Here is a 16,788-nt window from a genome sequence, read left to right as displayed (position 1 = left end):
AAGAAGAAGATAATGTTGCTGATAAAGCATCCGGGCCCATGCAAAACCCTGGAAGATTTCCAGACAGATGCGTGCACACTCTGATTCTGCAGATTGTGAAAGCAGCTCAGGAATGCATGAGGCGGGAAATTTGTCATTATGATATTCATGAAAGTAACGTTCTGGTCATCGGCTCGCCTCTGCAGATTAAACTAATTGATTTTGGACAGGGGATCAGTCTGATTATTTCAGGAGGCAGCAGTAAAATTTCATTAGTCTAATAATCAGTCTAAAGGGGTTTTAGCTGAATAGTTAGCTCAATACTACACATCTCTTCCTGACAAAACGACAAAAACACCAGCGGCCAGGAACAAGGATATCTCTAAAGAAAGCGGTTAAAATTACGGCGAATCAGCTGTATTACCTCATGAAGGAAATAGCAAGACATTGTTCCAGCATACCTGACTAACTAACACTGTTCAACCCTCCTGTTCACTTATGGGTCAGAAATGACCCAGGACCCATTTTAAAAGCAGAAAAAAATGAGGCCAACATTAAGAAAAAACTTTTATTTTTTTATTAAGGCTGAACACATTTAGGGCACAACGGGTGTCATTTAGGTTTATTATTAGGTTTTTATTTATTAAAGCATCTTTACACCACAAAAATGACTGACACACACACAATCTGCTGCTTTATCTTTTATGAATACTATATTAATTAACCCTCTACACTCCTGCAGGTTCTTTTATCATGATAAAATCCCCTTTACTGTAGTGAGAGTTGAGTGTTGAACACTGCTGAAATACTGCATATTGATGAGCGAAAACCCAAACATTCACAGGCCAATTTTTTCATGCTAAAAAGATTTGAGGAAAGAAATTAAACTGATTTGCTTTATTTTAGAGGTGACAACAGGAGAGTTAAGTCCTCTGTGTGTGTGTGTGTGTGTCAGTCAGTGCGCATGCGTTGGGAGAAACATGAATGCTCCTAAGCGCAAACATGTTGCACTAAACAAACCATTATAACTATCTACACCCGTCGTAACTGCCGTCGAGAACGCAGAAGGAGCCTAATGTTAAAAAGTTCAAGTTATGTGTTTAATTGCAACATTGAAAACCGTAGTTAAGGACGCTATAAAAAGCGGCAAGATTTGCAACCGCAGATGGAACTACAACTCAGTGCACTTTCCCTAAAAGACTTACTACTATGCGCAGAATTTATTATGTGTTTTAATATTGTCACACAAAAGAAACTCAATGGTTGTATCTATGTGAAACATCACAGGCTTTTTGGGATTATTTGGATGCCGTGTTGCTTTAATTAGTATACGTCATTCAAAATGAATTAATCAAGTGTGTGTTATGTTTTTATACACGTCAGTTTTGTGTCCACAATTAACTAACTTTCTCTTTTAAAATATTATGGCATTTATGGCTGCCTGCTGGTCCCCAGTAAATGCTGAATATGAGTTACAGTGGAGGAGATTCTGAATCAGCCATGGATAAGAAATTAGTAAAAATAAAAGACTCTTCCAGGCAATTCACAAACATGAGTAGTTTATGCTTTCCACCCAGAAACAGGACCTGCTTAGAGGAGACTTTAAAGCACAAATGGTTCACCATGACGTAGAACCCATCAGGAGCAGAAAACAGGTTTGCATACTTCCATTTTTGCTGTTTTTCGCTTTGACAGTAGCAGTAGCTGTAACGGGACTTTAGGCAGGTTTAAAGTGAGATAAGTTCCTATAAGAGGGGAGTTTTAACGTTTTTTCTCTTTAACAGAGATAGGATGGTGTAGATAGCGCTGATGAGGCAGGATTATATAGACGAATAAGCAAGAAATAAGAGCCTCCTCCCACAGAGATATTTTACCCCAGGTGTGGATTTATCAGATCGTATTATTATTATTTATAGTGCTGGTGCTCACACGTTTATGCTTTCTTCTTATTTTCACTTGTTTTACAAGCAAGCACTGGATTTATGAAAATTAGCTCTAACAAACAAGCAATGGCGACACAGTGGCGCAGTAGGTAGTACTGCCGCCTCATAGCAAGAAGGTCGCTGGTTCGAGTCTTGGCTGGGTCGGTTGGCGTTTCTGTGTGAAGTTTGCAAATTCTCCTGCGTTCGAGTGGGTTTCCTCCGGTGCTCCTGTTTCCCCCACAGTCCAAAGACATACGGTACAGGTGAGTTGGGTAGGCTAAATTGTCCGTAGTGTATGAGTGTAAATAAGTGTGTGTGGATATTTCCCAGACATGGGTTGCAGCTGGAAGGGCATCCGCTGCTTAAAAACTTACTGGATAAGTTGGCAGTTCATTCCACTGTGGCGGCCCTGGATTAATAAAGGGACTAAGCCAACAAGAAAATGAATAAATAAATGTTCAAGTAATTCAATCCAAAAAATTTTAACAGCAGGGTTTGGTAAATAACAGCATTATAGTAAAGACTGGGGAATTTAGATATTGTTTATGGACACAAATGTATTTTGGAGTATGACTTTGTAATAGATTTTTTTTTCATATTAAAAAGCTTATTTTTAAATGTTTAGCAAATGCTCCCATTATTTTTGCTTGAAATCCTGTGCTTGTTTGAAAAAATAAATGAATAAAAAAAACATATATATAGTTTTTTTTTTTTTACGTTCAACAGAAAAAGAAACAACAGGGGCTTGTGGCTAAAATGCTATTAAAATGGACAAAAGCTTAAACTGTCAATGGCGGTTATTGAAGTTAAGTGAAGTTTATTCATAAACTAATTTCGAGAGGATCACGTGCTTATGATTTATCACGGCCGGTCTCGCATTTGCTAATCACTATCTTCCAATCATATGAGCCCTAAGCTACTATAAATAGCCACAGTTTTCAGTTCACTTTATCTTAGTTTGGAAGAAACCTCCCTCCTCCCCTATTCTCCTCCTTTACCTGTGATTGGGCGGCACGGCGGCCCAGTGGTTAGCACTGTGAGCCCCACAGCAAGAACACTGCCAGCCCTGGTTCCACAGGACCGGTGGGTGTTTCTGTGAGGAGTTTGTATGTTCTCCCCGTGTCTGTGTGGGTTTTCCCCGGGTTCTCCGGTTTCCTCCCACCATTCAAAGACATTCAACATGCATAACAATCAAGCTTTGTCTAATCCCTTGTGTTCCCTTAGCTACCGCAGCAGGGGAGTTCTGAGATCCACCAAGCTCAGTCTCCCCTCTTGCTCTGCCAACGGGAGGAAGCCCCGGGCTCAAGGAGCCCTTGAGCTCGGGGCTCTCACCCGGGACAGCATGCCAAACAAGCTTTTATAAATCATCAGCTAAGTGTGAACTCTTGAAATGTAAAAATTTATAAAGGGTCTCAGTTTACAGAAATTTTAGGTACCCAGGTAAACCAGGCATGGGCCACTATAAGATTCTGACGATATGAAAACCTTGGAAAAAGACATTAGGTTATACTGTTTCACAGTATTGTGATTATGAGACATGAAATGTTCTTTTTTTAAATGTCTGGGTAAAAATTAACACCTTTTTTCTCTGTTGAACACAATATACTTTATTTAAAAAAAAACATTTAAAATATTTTGGTACAGTAAACATTTCAGGCTAAATAACTAAAATAAACCATTAACTTCTGATATCTTTGTTTGTTTCACAAACACAAATATCTTTACAACATGAAAAAGCATCTTTAGATATCTTTGGACTCAAAGCATGCTTGGATGGTGGTTCATAAGCAATAAGGGTGTTGATATAAGGATGTTGGTTTATATTTGTAATTCAAATATTCGCTGAATCACAGCCTGACCAGTAGCTTTTGATGTGAAGGGTCCTTTTCTGCTGGAGATACTGTTGCCCTAAAAATAACTAAATAAAATAGTCGGAAAAAACATGCAAAAAAAAAAAAAAAAAAACACAACCAAAAATAACCTTACATATACCATGGGAATGGTATAACTGAACATTTTAGTGGTTTTAAAAGCTTGACTTTTCAAACTGGGGTAAACCTTGATACCAGTTTTATTCTTCCCTTACTTCCCTTGCCTCGTGGTAATAATTTCTTGTGAAAACAGATCAATCAGACTAAAACACATACTGTAAAGTTCCACATAGCATCATTAATATGATCACCCCAAGAGCCAGCCCTATAGGCATAGGGAAAGTAGGCAAATTCTTGGTGCACGTCAGTTCCTATGGGCACCAAAAGGAGGGATATTTTTAAACTATTTAGTTTATAACCCATCAAAACTTGACACTATGAATTTTAAATATTACAAAAATCAACATCCTATGAAAACATGTGTCATTTTTTAACCAACTCTCAGGATCCTAGCAAGATTACAAGATTTATAATATTTTTAAGTTTATCTAAACCTGTATTAAGCATACTACGATCAACAGTAATATAAAATGCAACGCTTTTAAGGCTGGGACAAACCAAACTGACACCAAATAACTAGCACCAATAAAAACAAACTGTTGGTGGCTCGAACGTACAGCAAACATACAACAGACGACCGTTTAAAAAAAAAAAAAAAAAAGTGCACAAAAAGTCTGAGGTGAGTTCCTTTAGCAAAGCACCGAACCCCAAACTACTCAACAGGTGAGTACTCACAGGTTCACAATGTTTGTGCACTTGGATGGGTTAAATGCAGATCACAAATTCCAAGTATGGGTCACCATATTTGGCCACAAGTCACATTCTTTTTGTTTTTGCTTTCATTTTTCATGAGCTGAACTTTCGTAAGTTGATTTTTCATAAGCAAAGATCTAAAACTTTCTACACAATAGGTCTATTGCTCTCAAATATAGGTCACACATTTGTTTAAATCAGTGTTAGTGAACACTTGATCTTTGCCATAATTATCCATCCTCCTCACAGAACTGGCCAATTAATATACTGATTTGACAGCATGATTATTGCACATGTGTGCCTTAGGATGGCCAAAATAAAGGCAATTTTGTGTTTACCATTCACCTCATGCAGTGCAACATCTCCTATGCAAAGTCAATTAGATTGAATGTGGCCTGTGGAATATCAGTCCACTTCATTGGCAGGAACTGGAACATGTTTAATGGGTGACATGTTTGCAAGAACATTCAATATACATATCCTTGCAACATGATCTTACATATGCCTCACTTATACGCCATACCTGTGAGATGGATTTACTGCAAATCCATAAGGAAATTGAGAAGAAACACATCTATGCTCACCAAAGCCCTTTAGAAATCAGCAGAACATGCAAAGACCAACTGTCACCAGAGACCGATAAGAAGCTACGAGTAATTTTTTTTTACTGCTGAAGCTGAACCTCTCTACCCATAAAAGGCATCATTACAATCAGTGTGAGAGAGGACAGAAGCGCAGTCAGCGTGTAGATATACAAGTTAGACTAAGTGTTAACCCCACCATATCAGCCCTTTCAATTCTCAGATGTTTACTCACTTATGTTATGTACGCCTAATGTGTATATTGTGAAATTTGCTGCATTTGTTTGTAATGAGGCAACAGATACACGTGTATTAATTAGTGATCATTGTTAAAATATCAAGAGCAATGATTGGGCCATAATAATGCAGCTCTTCTCTGTAAAAAAGCAAAGATCAAACAATTGACAGAGCTTTCAGGTACAATTACACAGGGTAGCCTTCTAAATTATGAGTAGATGAGTCGAGAGTAGCTGAGTACTACATGCGGTAATCAGCTTTCTGGTTTTTAGGTGTGAACTTATTAACCAACACCATGTTAAACTTTTCTTTCAGCACATCCTCAATCTCATCATCTAGGATTTTCTTCATTTCCACTGAGTCTGAGTCCTCTTTGAAAGTGACTTCACTGTATGTCGAGCCGAGCAGAGCTCTGTAGCCAGTGGCCGTCTGAAGGGAGCAAATGGTCTTGAGCATGAAGAGAGAGTCTGGATTAGTCTGCAGCATAACCGACATCTCCAGGAAATGATCTGCATCACGTGGTGTTAATGTGAGGGAGTATAATGTTTTGGTGAGCCGTTTGTCAACAAGGCCAGAATCTGCAAAACCGTCATCTATGATCAATTGCTTCCTTCCGGTCTTCTGCAGAATCCACTTCTCACCGTTGTTTGTGAGGCGAAACACTCCTGGAGGCTGTGGCTGGTCTTTACCTGAGATCAACTCTAAGGGATACCAGATCTGATATGACATACCAAAACTCACGTCAGCGATGTACTGCTTTCCATCAATCTCCACCAGATTGATGAGATGAGAGTCACTAGGAAGGAAGTCCTGTTCCAGAGAGTTGAACACCCTGCCACCCAATATGGTAGATTTGTATCCCATCTCCTTCAGGGCCCATGAGAACAAGAGGTTGTTTTCACAACACCAGCCTCCTCGATTGCTCTTGACTATTTTGTTATAGATAACATGCAGGTCCATTGAGTTCTTCTCCCCATTGTGAACACTGAAGTTCTCAAATGGGACACTCATAACATGCAGATTGTGGATGGTGAACAAACTATCCAGGTCAGGTTTGATGAACTGTTCAGTAAACCCAATCCTGTTCAAGTACTCTCTCAGATCCATTATAAACCTGTGAGACAATCAAAAAACAAAAAAAGTAATATATTTTTTTTTATAACTGCATAAGGAAATAAAGAATTTTAGCACTACAACTTGATTACAAGTTTATTACCATGCCAATTGGCTTGCAACACAGAGGATCAATGAGAAGCTGAGGAGGGACGTCTACATTTCACAAGTACAAAGTCACCAGACTCCCTCCAGCTCTTCACTGTTCCTCTGTGTGTCGTCTCAACAACCTGGATTGTCTTCATCTCTCAACAACTTTAAAACAAGAGAAGTATAAGACACTCAACCCTTACCCGCTCTGCACCTCAATTCCCCAGTGTTCAATAAACCGTCTGTTTGTATCTATTCCCAGTGTGTTCTGGACTATATAGGCATGTATGTAATAAGGTATGTATATAAGGTATGTATTTAATGTATACGTTGCTGACAAAATACATTTTAGCAAACTGATGAGATATAAAAGATGTTTAGCTGAATAAATATATAGAAAACCTAAATAAATATTTTAGTAAATAAAATGATTACATTTTGTAACAAATGTAGTAGTTGCATGGTTTTATAACATTCAAATTTTGATAAATATTAAAAATACATTTGAAAATACTTTGCCTTATATGATAAAGGGAGACATTTTTATTAATAATAATAAACATTTTTTTGTATGCCACTTTTCCTACATACATGCTATTCAAAATGCTTCACAAACAAGCAATTGTAACATAAACCAAATAAGCAAATGTATGGACAAATAAAGCAAAATAAACAAATATAAACTCATAAGAACATACACGTTCATGAATATATCTACACCATCACACACACACACACACACACAATATAATAGTCCTTAATTATGCATACTGTACATGCACTCACTGTACTTGCATACATACACCTACAAAATATACATATAAACGGAAAATGCATACATTTATATAACATACTATTATAGTTATATGCAACTTTTAACAGGTGCATCGTAACACGCTTTTAAAACATGAATGTTGGTGGATTCTATCACTTCATTTGGGAGAACAATTCCAAATTTCTAGAGCATATTGACTAAAAGATATGCCATCAGATCACATCAGATTTACGGAGTGAAATTCTAAAAGTCCAGCGCTAGAAGAGCATAGCAAACGGCTTGGATTGTATCTTGATAACCAGTCAGAAATGTAAGGAGGAGTCAGGTTATGGAGTGCCTTATAAACTAATAAAAGAATCTTAAAATCTATCCTTGAGTGCACTGATAACCAGTGTAAGTCTATTAATGCTGCTGTAATATGTTCTTGCTTCTTCAATTTCATTTCTTCAACTTCAACTAGAACCCTTAGGTAAACCAATATAAACAGCATTGCAGTAATCAAGCCGAAAGAAAATAAAAGCTTGAATTCATTTTTTAGCATCGGTAAAAAAAAGGAAAGAACAAATTCTGGCAATATTTCTCAAATGTCCAGAACTGAATAACAGGAATCACTGAACCACAAAGCTGGATCACAACATATCACATTACTATACTAAGTATTATTAATGATCCACAAAAAAAAAAAAATTGTAATGATTAAAAAAAAAAAATAATTCACAATCCTTGTAAAACTCAACACACAGATTACTATCTGAATTCTGAACAATTAGCCAGACTTTGGACTAGTGTTTCACTCCAGAACTTGTAAAAACCATAATTATTATTACAGGATATTGAAACCGATGCTTGTTTTTTTTATTAGTAGACTTTGATGCAACATGCCATGGTTATGACTGGTATTATTAGCAGTTTCTAAACTTCTACTTTGAGATGTCCTTGCTATACTTATTGAGAATATACCTTAAGTGGACAAGGAATGTACTGTATATTACAAACCTTTTCACATTATTGTGAAACAATGCAAATCATGCAAATAATGAAACACTTCACTAACCAATAATAGTTTGTTTCAACCAAAATGTTGGCCAAAAACAGACAGTCAAATTGAACTTAAAGGTTGGGTTTGTCTATATCGGATTTAAATTTATACTGAAATAACCTAGCCTTTTCTGCAACTATATAGGTAAATAATAAAGTACAAACCAAAAATTCAGCTAATGTTTAAGATTTACAATGACAATTTTAATTTTCCAGTATTTATCAATCCTATATTCTAATGATGTTCTCCAGCAAATCCAGTCAGATTTTAATCTTGACAGAAAACAACATTTTCTTCAGCACAAATCATTTCGTCACACACAAACCTAAATAGCCATTTTTGTCATATACTGTGCAAATGCCTCTGATAAATTAGACATCCTTCAATCTCAAACTACCGGCTCTATAAGTGCACATTGCTACTGTTTAATAATGTGGTGGTAAAACTGTTTAGAAAGCTATTAGAAGTATATTTCAATATTATTCATGTTATTTCTCCCTTTTCATGAAGCCTTAAATTAATAAAGAGCGCCACATCATCTAGCAAATACAAGTTATGCAATAGACTACAGTCAGCCAAGCAGCATATTTGGAAGATACATACCTCTTCAAGAAACAGGCTCAGCACGATGATTTAGAATAAACTCGTGTACGTTTTAGTCGAAATAACGAAGTAAACGTATTTCTCAAGACTTTAAGAAAATCATTAAGGTTAGGCAGCGAAGCATACAGTCTACTCTGACTTCAAATTCCAGAACGATTAGATAAAGGAATTTTACAGGATGTAAGGAGACAGGATGTTACGCACTTTGGCGTTTTGACAATATACTGTATGTGCAGTCGGAACTGAGGCATCTACTATTGGAGCATCTGTCATATGAAGTGGATGGAGAGCGGAATACGCAAAGGCAATGACACAGAAAGAAAAATGGTTAGACCAGCAGCTTGATTACGAGAAGACTATTATTTTAATGAAAAAAAAAGTTAATAGAGAAACTTAATATAAAATATTTTAGATTGCCTGGAAAAGTCAAAACGGAAATCAACTATATATTGATGTTTTCTTTCTAATCAAACCAATGGCGAAACCTTAGGTATTGTACGAAAATTTATTGTAGCTATAGCATAGAAAAACAGCATAAGTTAAAAGGGACAGCTCATCCCAAAATAAAAATTCATCATCACTCCAGTCTTTATTATGATCTATTATGAGCAGTTATTATTAGTGCAAAATCACTAATAACTATTTTTACAAATATTAGTGCTGAACAGTGTTTTGCTTCACATTATTGTTGAAACTGATAAATTTTAATTTTAGGTTTCTTTAAAAAAAAAAAAAGTTCAAAATCATAACTTTTATTTATAATCTGTTTTCAACATTACAAAAGGTTTATATTCAGGTTTCAAAAAGATTTACTGTATATTTAATACACACGTACTGTATGTAATTGAATGCCTGCTCGCTCCTCTGTGGACCACCAGAGGGTGCTGTCACCTGATATTTAGTCGGGTTCTTTCGAAATTCACCCCCCACAATCCCTCTTCCTTGATTGTTTTGAAGCGTTTGGAACAACAAATACTAGGGACACCTGGTGGTCAGAACCTTGCAAATGCAAGAAAAAAATCAGGCAAAACATTAGTCTACTCTAGCCTAAAAACGATTTGTATAAAATTCTGAAATTATTTTTAAATTAGTTATTTTATTTCAGCAAGTTTTTTTTTTATTAAACATGACACATGCTTCCTCCTAAAGACGATAAGGCCATGTTCACACAGGTATTTTTATTAATTATGAATTTTTTAAAATCTGTCTACATGAAATTTGTGACTTCAACTACTGAGAAACTGAACAAGGTCCATAGAAAAACCTGTAAAACTCTTTCATAATGCAACCTCTCCTTGCCCTTACCCTGATCTGACTTCCTCCACAAATTCTCAATTGGATTTAAGTGAGGACTCTGGCTGCTGGCTACTGCAAAACATTAGCAAAGCAATTCTTTGCAAATGTCAACCTTGCCATGATATTTTTTTTCACCAAAGTAGTTATTTTTTGTAGGCTTGTTTTTACAGTATTGTAAAAATCTATATATAAAGTCAACGTTTTCAAACAATTATATTTGATTTACCAAAAAGTCCCACAAGTGCCAATTTCACATCGGTCACATCCATTATGGAGAGGAGTCATATCAGTAACAAAGCTTTTCCCTCGTAAATGCAAAAATGTAAAATAAAACAAGTTAATTATTGTTGTTCTATAAAGAGCAAACTTTATCCTTTAGGAGTAGCTACTGTTTATTTTGGGCTGTGCAGTTTAATTCACACAGTTTCTACGAAGTATGTTGTATACTGTAAACTCACTAACTTATTTGGTCACATCTATAATGCACATTAACGTTCCTTATTCAGGGGAGAGAAAAAAACAAAACAAAAACAGATTGTTTTCCGATCCCATAACTCTGTGGTTTGTTTTTGGGGAAAAAAAAAACAAACAAAAAAAAAAAAAACAGATGCTTCAATATAATGTTAGCATACACCTTTTCTGTGCATTTATGTTTTGAGTTTTTAACTGCAAACATCTTGTATTTTTAAAAAAAAAAATGCTCTGAAATGTAGCTACTGGAATTTCAAAACATTTAGATATGGCCTTTTAGCCCTTTCCCGAGTTGTAAGCAGCCACAAATCTCTGCAGCAGCATATCCGTTATTTTAGCCACGACTGTCTACAAATAGCTGAGAGCTTCTGCTTTTCACCTGATGACTTAATTCAAACAGCTGTTCCCAATGAATCAGGGTAATTAGGATGATTTAGAACAGCCTGGACTCTGCAATGGTTTAGAACTTTGGATTTTTCCATAGACTGTGACAGTTTAAATGATATAAATGATTTTGGACATGGCACTATTTGTTCCACAGTGATGCCTCTTGCATATTATCTTATTATCTTTAGGGAGAAACATGTCCAGTCAAAAGAAGAAGAAAAAAATAGCTGGAAATAAAAAACTAAAAATAACTTTAAGTCAGCATCTGTCAGGGGTATGAATAATTATATATATATATATATATATATATATATATATATATATATATATATATATATATATATATATATATATATATATATATATTTTTCCCCTTTATTAATCTGGGGTCTCCACAGCGGAATGAACTGCCAACTTATCCAGCATATGTTTTATGCAGCGGATGCCCTTCCAGCTTCAACCCATCACTGGGAAACATCCACACACACTCATTCACACACATACACTACAGACAATTTTAGCTTACTCAATTCACATGTACCGCATGTCTTTTTACTTGTGGGGGAAACTGAAGCACCCAGGAAAAACTCATGTGATCATGGGGAGAACAAGCAAACTCCATACAGAAATGCCAACTCACCAAGCCGAGGCTTGAACCAGTGACCTTCTTGCTGTGAGGCGACAGCAATACCTATTGTGCGATTATATATATATAATTTATAATCATGTATCTTTTATAGTATTACACAGATTGCCATTGAATTTTTGAAAACATAATGACATAGCTTAGACTTGTTTCATGAAATCAAATTTAGGTTTGTGGCTAAAATTCCACAAAAATGGACAAAACCACTTAAACTGTTATTGCTATTACAACTGAGGTTAAATTTGAAAATGTATGAAGGATATTGGTTGGGTAACATTTTACTGAATAAATGTGTTCTGTGGGCTTTTAAGTGTTTTTTGCGTCATCGATGATGCGCTGTTCAGTTAGAAGCGCTCTTGCTCAGCACAGTGGAGATTTCTGTAGTTTTTCTGTTTAAGTCGTTTGATATGCAGTGACACAGTGAAATATTTCGCAGAACAGATCAGCCACTTTTGACGCTCATAAACAATCATAAAGTTTGCTGAAGGTGCAGCTGTGATGCAGTGAGAGGTTTGCATCTTTAATAAACAGTTGTGTTCATTAAAAAGTAAGAATGATTAATTTAAACAAAATTATGTTCCCCTGGATGTCATCTAAAACACTTTTCTACTTGGACCAGTTTGGTTTTCTTTTTGAATCCATATTTTAAGGGCTTTAAACTTTGTTCTTTCTTTTAAAAACAGCTAAGAGTGCAATTTACAATTATGTGACTTATCAGCTTAATTACTTCAGAAGCATCACATTTGTCCATGCAATCAATCGATTTGTGCAAGATTGTGTAAAATGCATGTATTTATTTGTTTTTTTTTCACATAACACAAAACTACATCTTAATGATATTTTAATATGTTGAATAATTTTATTGTATTAATTTATCAGTGAATGGTGTCGTGCTGCTGTGACTTCATCCTTGCAGGCTCCTAATAGGCTGATTCAGAGGTCAAGGGCGGCCATTTTGTGTTTTAGTCATTGTAGTCCTTGATTTACAACACTTAACTTAGAGCTTGAGAATCAGTCTCAAACTTTACTGAAAGTGGCTTTTAGATTCTTTATAAATCTCTCCTACTCTTAGAATTTTTTGACACTTAAGTCAAAGTTTAAGACTACTCTTAAGAGCATTTTTAAGAAGTTTTATACATACGGCCCCAGGTCCTAATTAAGTAGTTCAGGTGTGTTTGCCCTGCTGAAAAAAACAGCTTAAACCAGCCTAGGCTGGTTGGCTGGTTTTAGCTGGTCGACCAGGCTGGTTTTAGAGGGGTTTTGGCCATTTCCAGGCTGGTTTCCAGCCATTTCCAGCCTGGTCTTAGCTGGTCAGGCTGGGAGATGACCAGCTAAAACCAGCTTGACCAGCTTAGCCAGGCGGGGAGCCCAGCCAAAACCAGCTATGTCCAGCTTAAACCAGGCTGGTCAAGCTGGTTTTAGCTGGATTTAGCTGGTCATTTTCCAGTCTGACCAGCTAAGACCAGGCTGGAAATGGCTGGAAACCAGCCTGGAAATGGCCAAAACCCCTCTAAAACCAGCCTGGTCAACCAGCTAAAACCAGCCAACCAGCCAACCAGCCTAGGCTGGTTTAAGCTGGATTTTTCAGCAGGGTGATCAGGGTTGGAGCTGAACTCTGCGAGAAGGTAGATCTCCAGGAACAGGGTTGAGCATCCCTGTTCTAACAGATGTATTCATAACTTTGCTGAGAAAGGCAGTTGTCCCCACATGCCACATGTGTCTTACCTAAATGACTACCGTGCCATAGCACTGACTCCAATCAGGTTGAAGTGCTTTCACGAGAGGTTCGTTATGCACAATATCAAGCAGCATCCCTAACACACTCAATCTGCTCCAGTTTACTTATCGTCCAAACCACTCTATGCACTATGCAATTTCCTATACTCTTCATCTGGCTCTTAGCCATGAGATAATAAAGACTCCTATGTTAGAAAGCAGTTCATTGACTTCAGCTTGGCATTCAACAAAATTATTCAACAGCTCATTAAAAAACTTAACCATTCTAACTGGAAGACCTCAGTCAGTCCATTTTGGCCACAACACATCGAGCACTATCACTCTGGGCATAGCTGCCCCACAAGGCCATGTACTCAGCCTGTTGCTCTTCACACTGTTGACTCATGACTGCGATGCCAAGTTCAGCTTCAACCACATCATTAAGTTTGCTGATGACACAATGGAGGTAGGTCTTGTCAGCAACAATGATGAAACTAGAAAGGAAGAAGCTAGAAAGGACGGGGCACAGCTGGCTGAAAGGTGTGGCACAAACAACCTGTCCCTCAAGGTGGAGAAGACAAAAGAGTTTGTGATCGATCCTGTTGACTTTCTCCCACTGACCATCAACAACTCGACTGTGGAGAAAGTCAGCAGCACTAAATTCCTAGGGTTGCACATCACATATTATTTCACCTGTACCACCAACACCATGTCACTCTCCAAGAAAGCACAACAATGAATACATTTTCTCCACCGGCTAAAAAGGGCAAGTCTCACTTCACCCATCCTCACCCCCTTCTACATGGAAACCCTTGAGATCTTCAGTTTTATGAAGCAGGCATCTGTTCAAAGTATCTCAGAATGTCACCCCAAAGAGGCATAAGGTCTGTTGAAAAGTACGTTTTGTTAATTTATTGTATATATTGTGAAATTTGCTGCATATGTTTGTAATGAGGCAACAGACACGTGTATTAATTAGTAAACAATGTTAAAATATCAAGAGCAATGATTGTCTCATAATAATGCAGCTCTCTTCTATAATGAAGCAAATATCAAACAACATGAATGACTAAGAGCTTTCAGGTACAATTAAACACACACAGAGGGAGCCTTCTAAATTGTGAGTAGATGAGTCGAGAGTAGCTGAGTACTACATGCGGTAATCAGCTTTCTGGTTTTTAGGTGTGAACTTATTAACCAACACCATGTTAAACTTTTCTTTCAGCACATCCTCAATCTCATCATCTAGGATTTTCTTCATTTCCACTGAATCTGAGTCCTCTTTGAAAGTGACTTCACTGTATGTCGAGCCGAGCAGAGCTCTGTAGCCAGTGACCGTCTGAAGGGAGCAAATGGTCTTGAGCAGGAAGAGAGAGTCTGGATTAGTCTGCAGCATAACCGACATCTCCAGGAAATGATCTGCATCACGTGGTGTTAATGTGAGAGAGTATAATGTCTTGGTGAGCCGTTTGTCAACAAGGGTAGAATCCACAAAGCCGTTATCTACAATTATTTGCTTCCTTCCGGTCTTCTGCAGAATCCACTTCTCACCGTTGTTTGTGAGGCGAAACACTCCTGGAGGCTGTGGCTGGTCTTTACCTGAGATCAACTCTAAGGGATACCAGATCTGATATGACATACCAAAACTCACGTCAGCGATGTACTGCTTTCCATCAATCTCCACCAGATTGATGAGATGAGAGTCACTAGGAAGGAAGTCCTGTTCCAGAGAGTTGAACACCCTGCCACCCAATATGGTAGATTTGTATCCCATCTCCTTCAGGGCCCATGAGAACAAGAGGTTGTTTTCACAACACCAGCCTCCTCGATTGCTCTTGACTATTTTGTTATAGATAACATGCAGGTCCATTGAGTTCTTCTCCCCATTGTGAACACTGAAGTTCTCAAATGGGACACTCATAACATGCAGCTTGTGGATGGTGAACAAACTGTCCAGGTCAGGTTTGTTGAACTGGCCAGTAAACCCAATCCTATTCAAGTACTCTCTCAGATCCATTATAAACCTATAAGACACAATGCACAAGCAGTCATTCTTTTAACGTTTTTACATTGTATAAGAAATATTTATCATACTGTTTGAGGAAGAATTTTAAGCATGTACATTTTTTGTTAGTGAGGTTCTCAAATGGGATGTACAGCAAAATGGTGTGCAATATTTAATATGCCAAAGAATATTGTAAGGGCAAAAATATATTTCTAAAAGCATTTATTGCCAACAAATAAATCATATATAATATAATTGAATATTACTAAACTAAAAAATGTCAATATAAATATTTTAAGTAACTAAAATGAACAGAGAATTTACATAAGTAAATGTTTTTGCCAGATATAAATGTCCAAACATATATGTATTTTGCTTTTAAAGTAATATAACGGGATACAGCTAATCTTAAACATAATATATATTAAATTTATACGATAAAAAATAAAACAATATTTTAAAATCTTACCGTTAAAATGAATCCAGCGAGAGCTGAAGGGTTAGCACTCTGAATGGATGTTAGAAAGGGGCTGGTATTGGCTAACAGGAACCCTTGGACTGTAAGGTTTTATAACATTAATATATTAACTGCGAATGATAGACACGGGTCAAAATCCACAAAGTGAAACATCCCTGTAAAACTCAACCCACAGCTTTCATTACAAATGCATACTAAACAACTAGCCTGTGTGATAGACTACAAAGTAAAAAAGTTTTAAATGAGTCCTAAATCGTTGACCATATATACACTGTTTTTTATTATTGTTTTGTCCTAAAATAAAAATAAAAAATTTGATTCCTAAATAATAAGTTATTTGTAGTTTATTTATCTCTACACTTTGTTTTTCGTATGTTCTATTTAATGGAAACATCACAAATGCGTTGACAATGCATCACAGTTGTCATGCCAGTAAAGCAAGTTTGAATTTGACTGAAAAGGTGTTGTTTCACAGATCTGGTCAGAGTTAGTATCTGTTTCTCATTTGCAAACTTATTTTATGACCACTAGCAGACACTAATCTTCTGTATGAAGTTCTATTTGAAGTTTGAATTGACTGAGAATAAATCTTTAAAGTGTTTATTCAATGTCTTGCCTTGCTCTCACTGTAAATCCAACATAAGGAATTTATGTTTATTTAATATCATTTAATATTACTGTGAAACATAATAAGAATAATGCAAACATGCTAACTAAATTATGAAGAGACACTTAGACACTTATGCACATGTCACTCTTTACCTAA

General features: G+C 36.6%; 2 protein-coding genes across 4 annotated transcripts; both read right to left on the bottom strand.

Moving 5' to 3' along the window:
* Positions 1–533: 533 nt before the first annotated feature.
* si:dkey-78a14.5 lies at positions 534–16,100 on the bottom strand. Of its 3 annotated transcripts, XM_087261560.1 has the most exons (3): positions 9,024–9,181; positions 6,620–6,771; positions 534–6,517 (listed from the first exon to the last, which is right to left on the bottom strand). In XM_087261560.1, the coding sequence occupies exon 3, from the start codon at positions 6,508–6,510 to the stop codon at positions 5,644–5,646; it is 867 nt and encodes a 288-aa protein (XP_087117686.1). In that variant the 5' UTR covers positions 6,511–6,517; positions 6,620–6,771; positions 9,024–9,181; the 3' UTR covers positions 534–5,643. The 3 variants fall into 3 exon arrangements, with proteins under 3 accessions (XP_087117686.1, XP_087117685.1, XP_087117684.1); XM_087261559.1 differs by lacking the exons at positions 6,620–6,771; positions 9,024–9,181 and adding an exon at positions 16,014–16,100; XM_087261558.1 differs by lacking the exon at positions 6,620–6,771.
* Positions 14,440–16,075, bottom strand: zgc:103601. Its single transcript, NM_001005974.1, is given in 2 exon segments — positions 14,440–15,563; positions 16,014–16,075. A coding segment is annotated over 1 exon segment (867 nt). The 5' UTR covers positions 15,557–15,563; positions 16,014–16,075; the 3' UTR covers positions 14,440–14,689.
* Positions 16,101–16,788: the final 688 nt, after the last annotated feature.

Source organism: Danio rerio, chromosome 7, assembly GCF_052040795.2.
Source record: "Danio rerio strain M-AB ecotype USA chromosome 7, GRCz13ab, whole genome shotgun sequence".
Classification (NCBI taxonomy): Eukaryota; Metazoa; Chordata; class Actinopteri; order Cypriniformes; family Danionidae; genus Danio; species Danio rerio.
The sequence above is the reverse complement of the archived record's forward strand: the minus strand, read 5'-3'. Positions and strand labels throughout refer to the sequence as shown.

What these genes read in the sequence shown, in the direction of transcription:
- si:dkey-78a14.5 (XM_087261559.1), bottom strand. Translation starts at nt 6,510, where the DNA reads ATGGATCTGAGAGAGTACTTGAACAGGATTGGGTTTACTGAACAGTTC.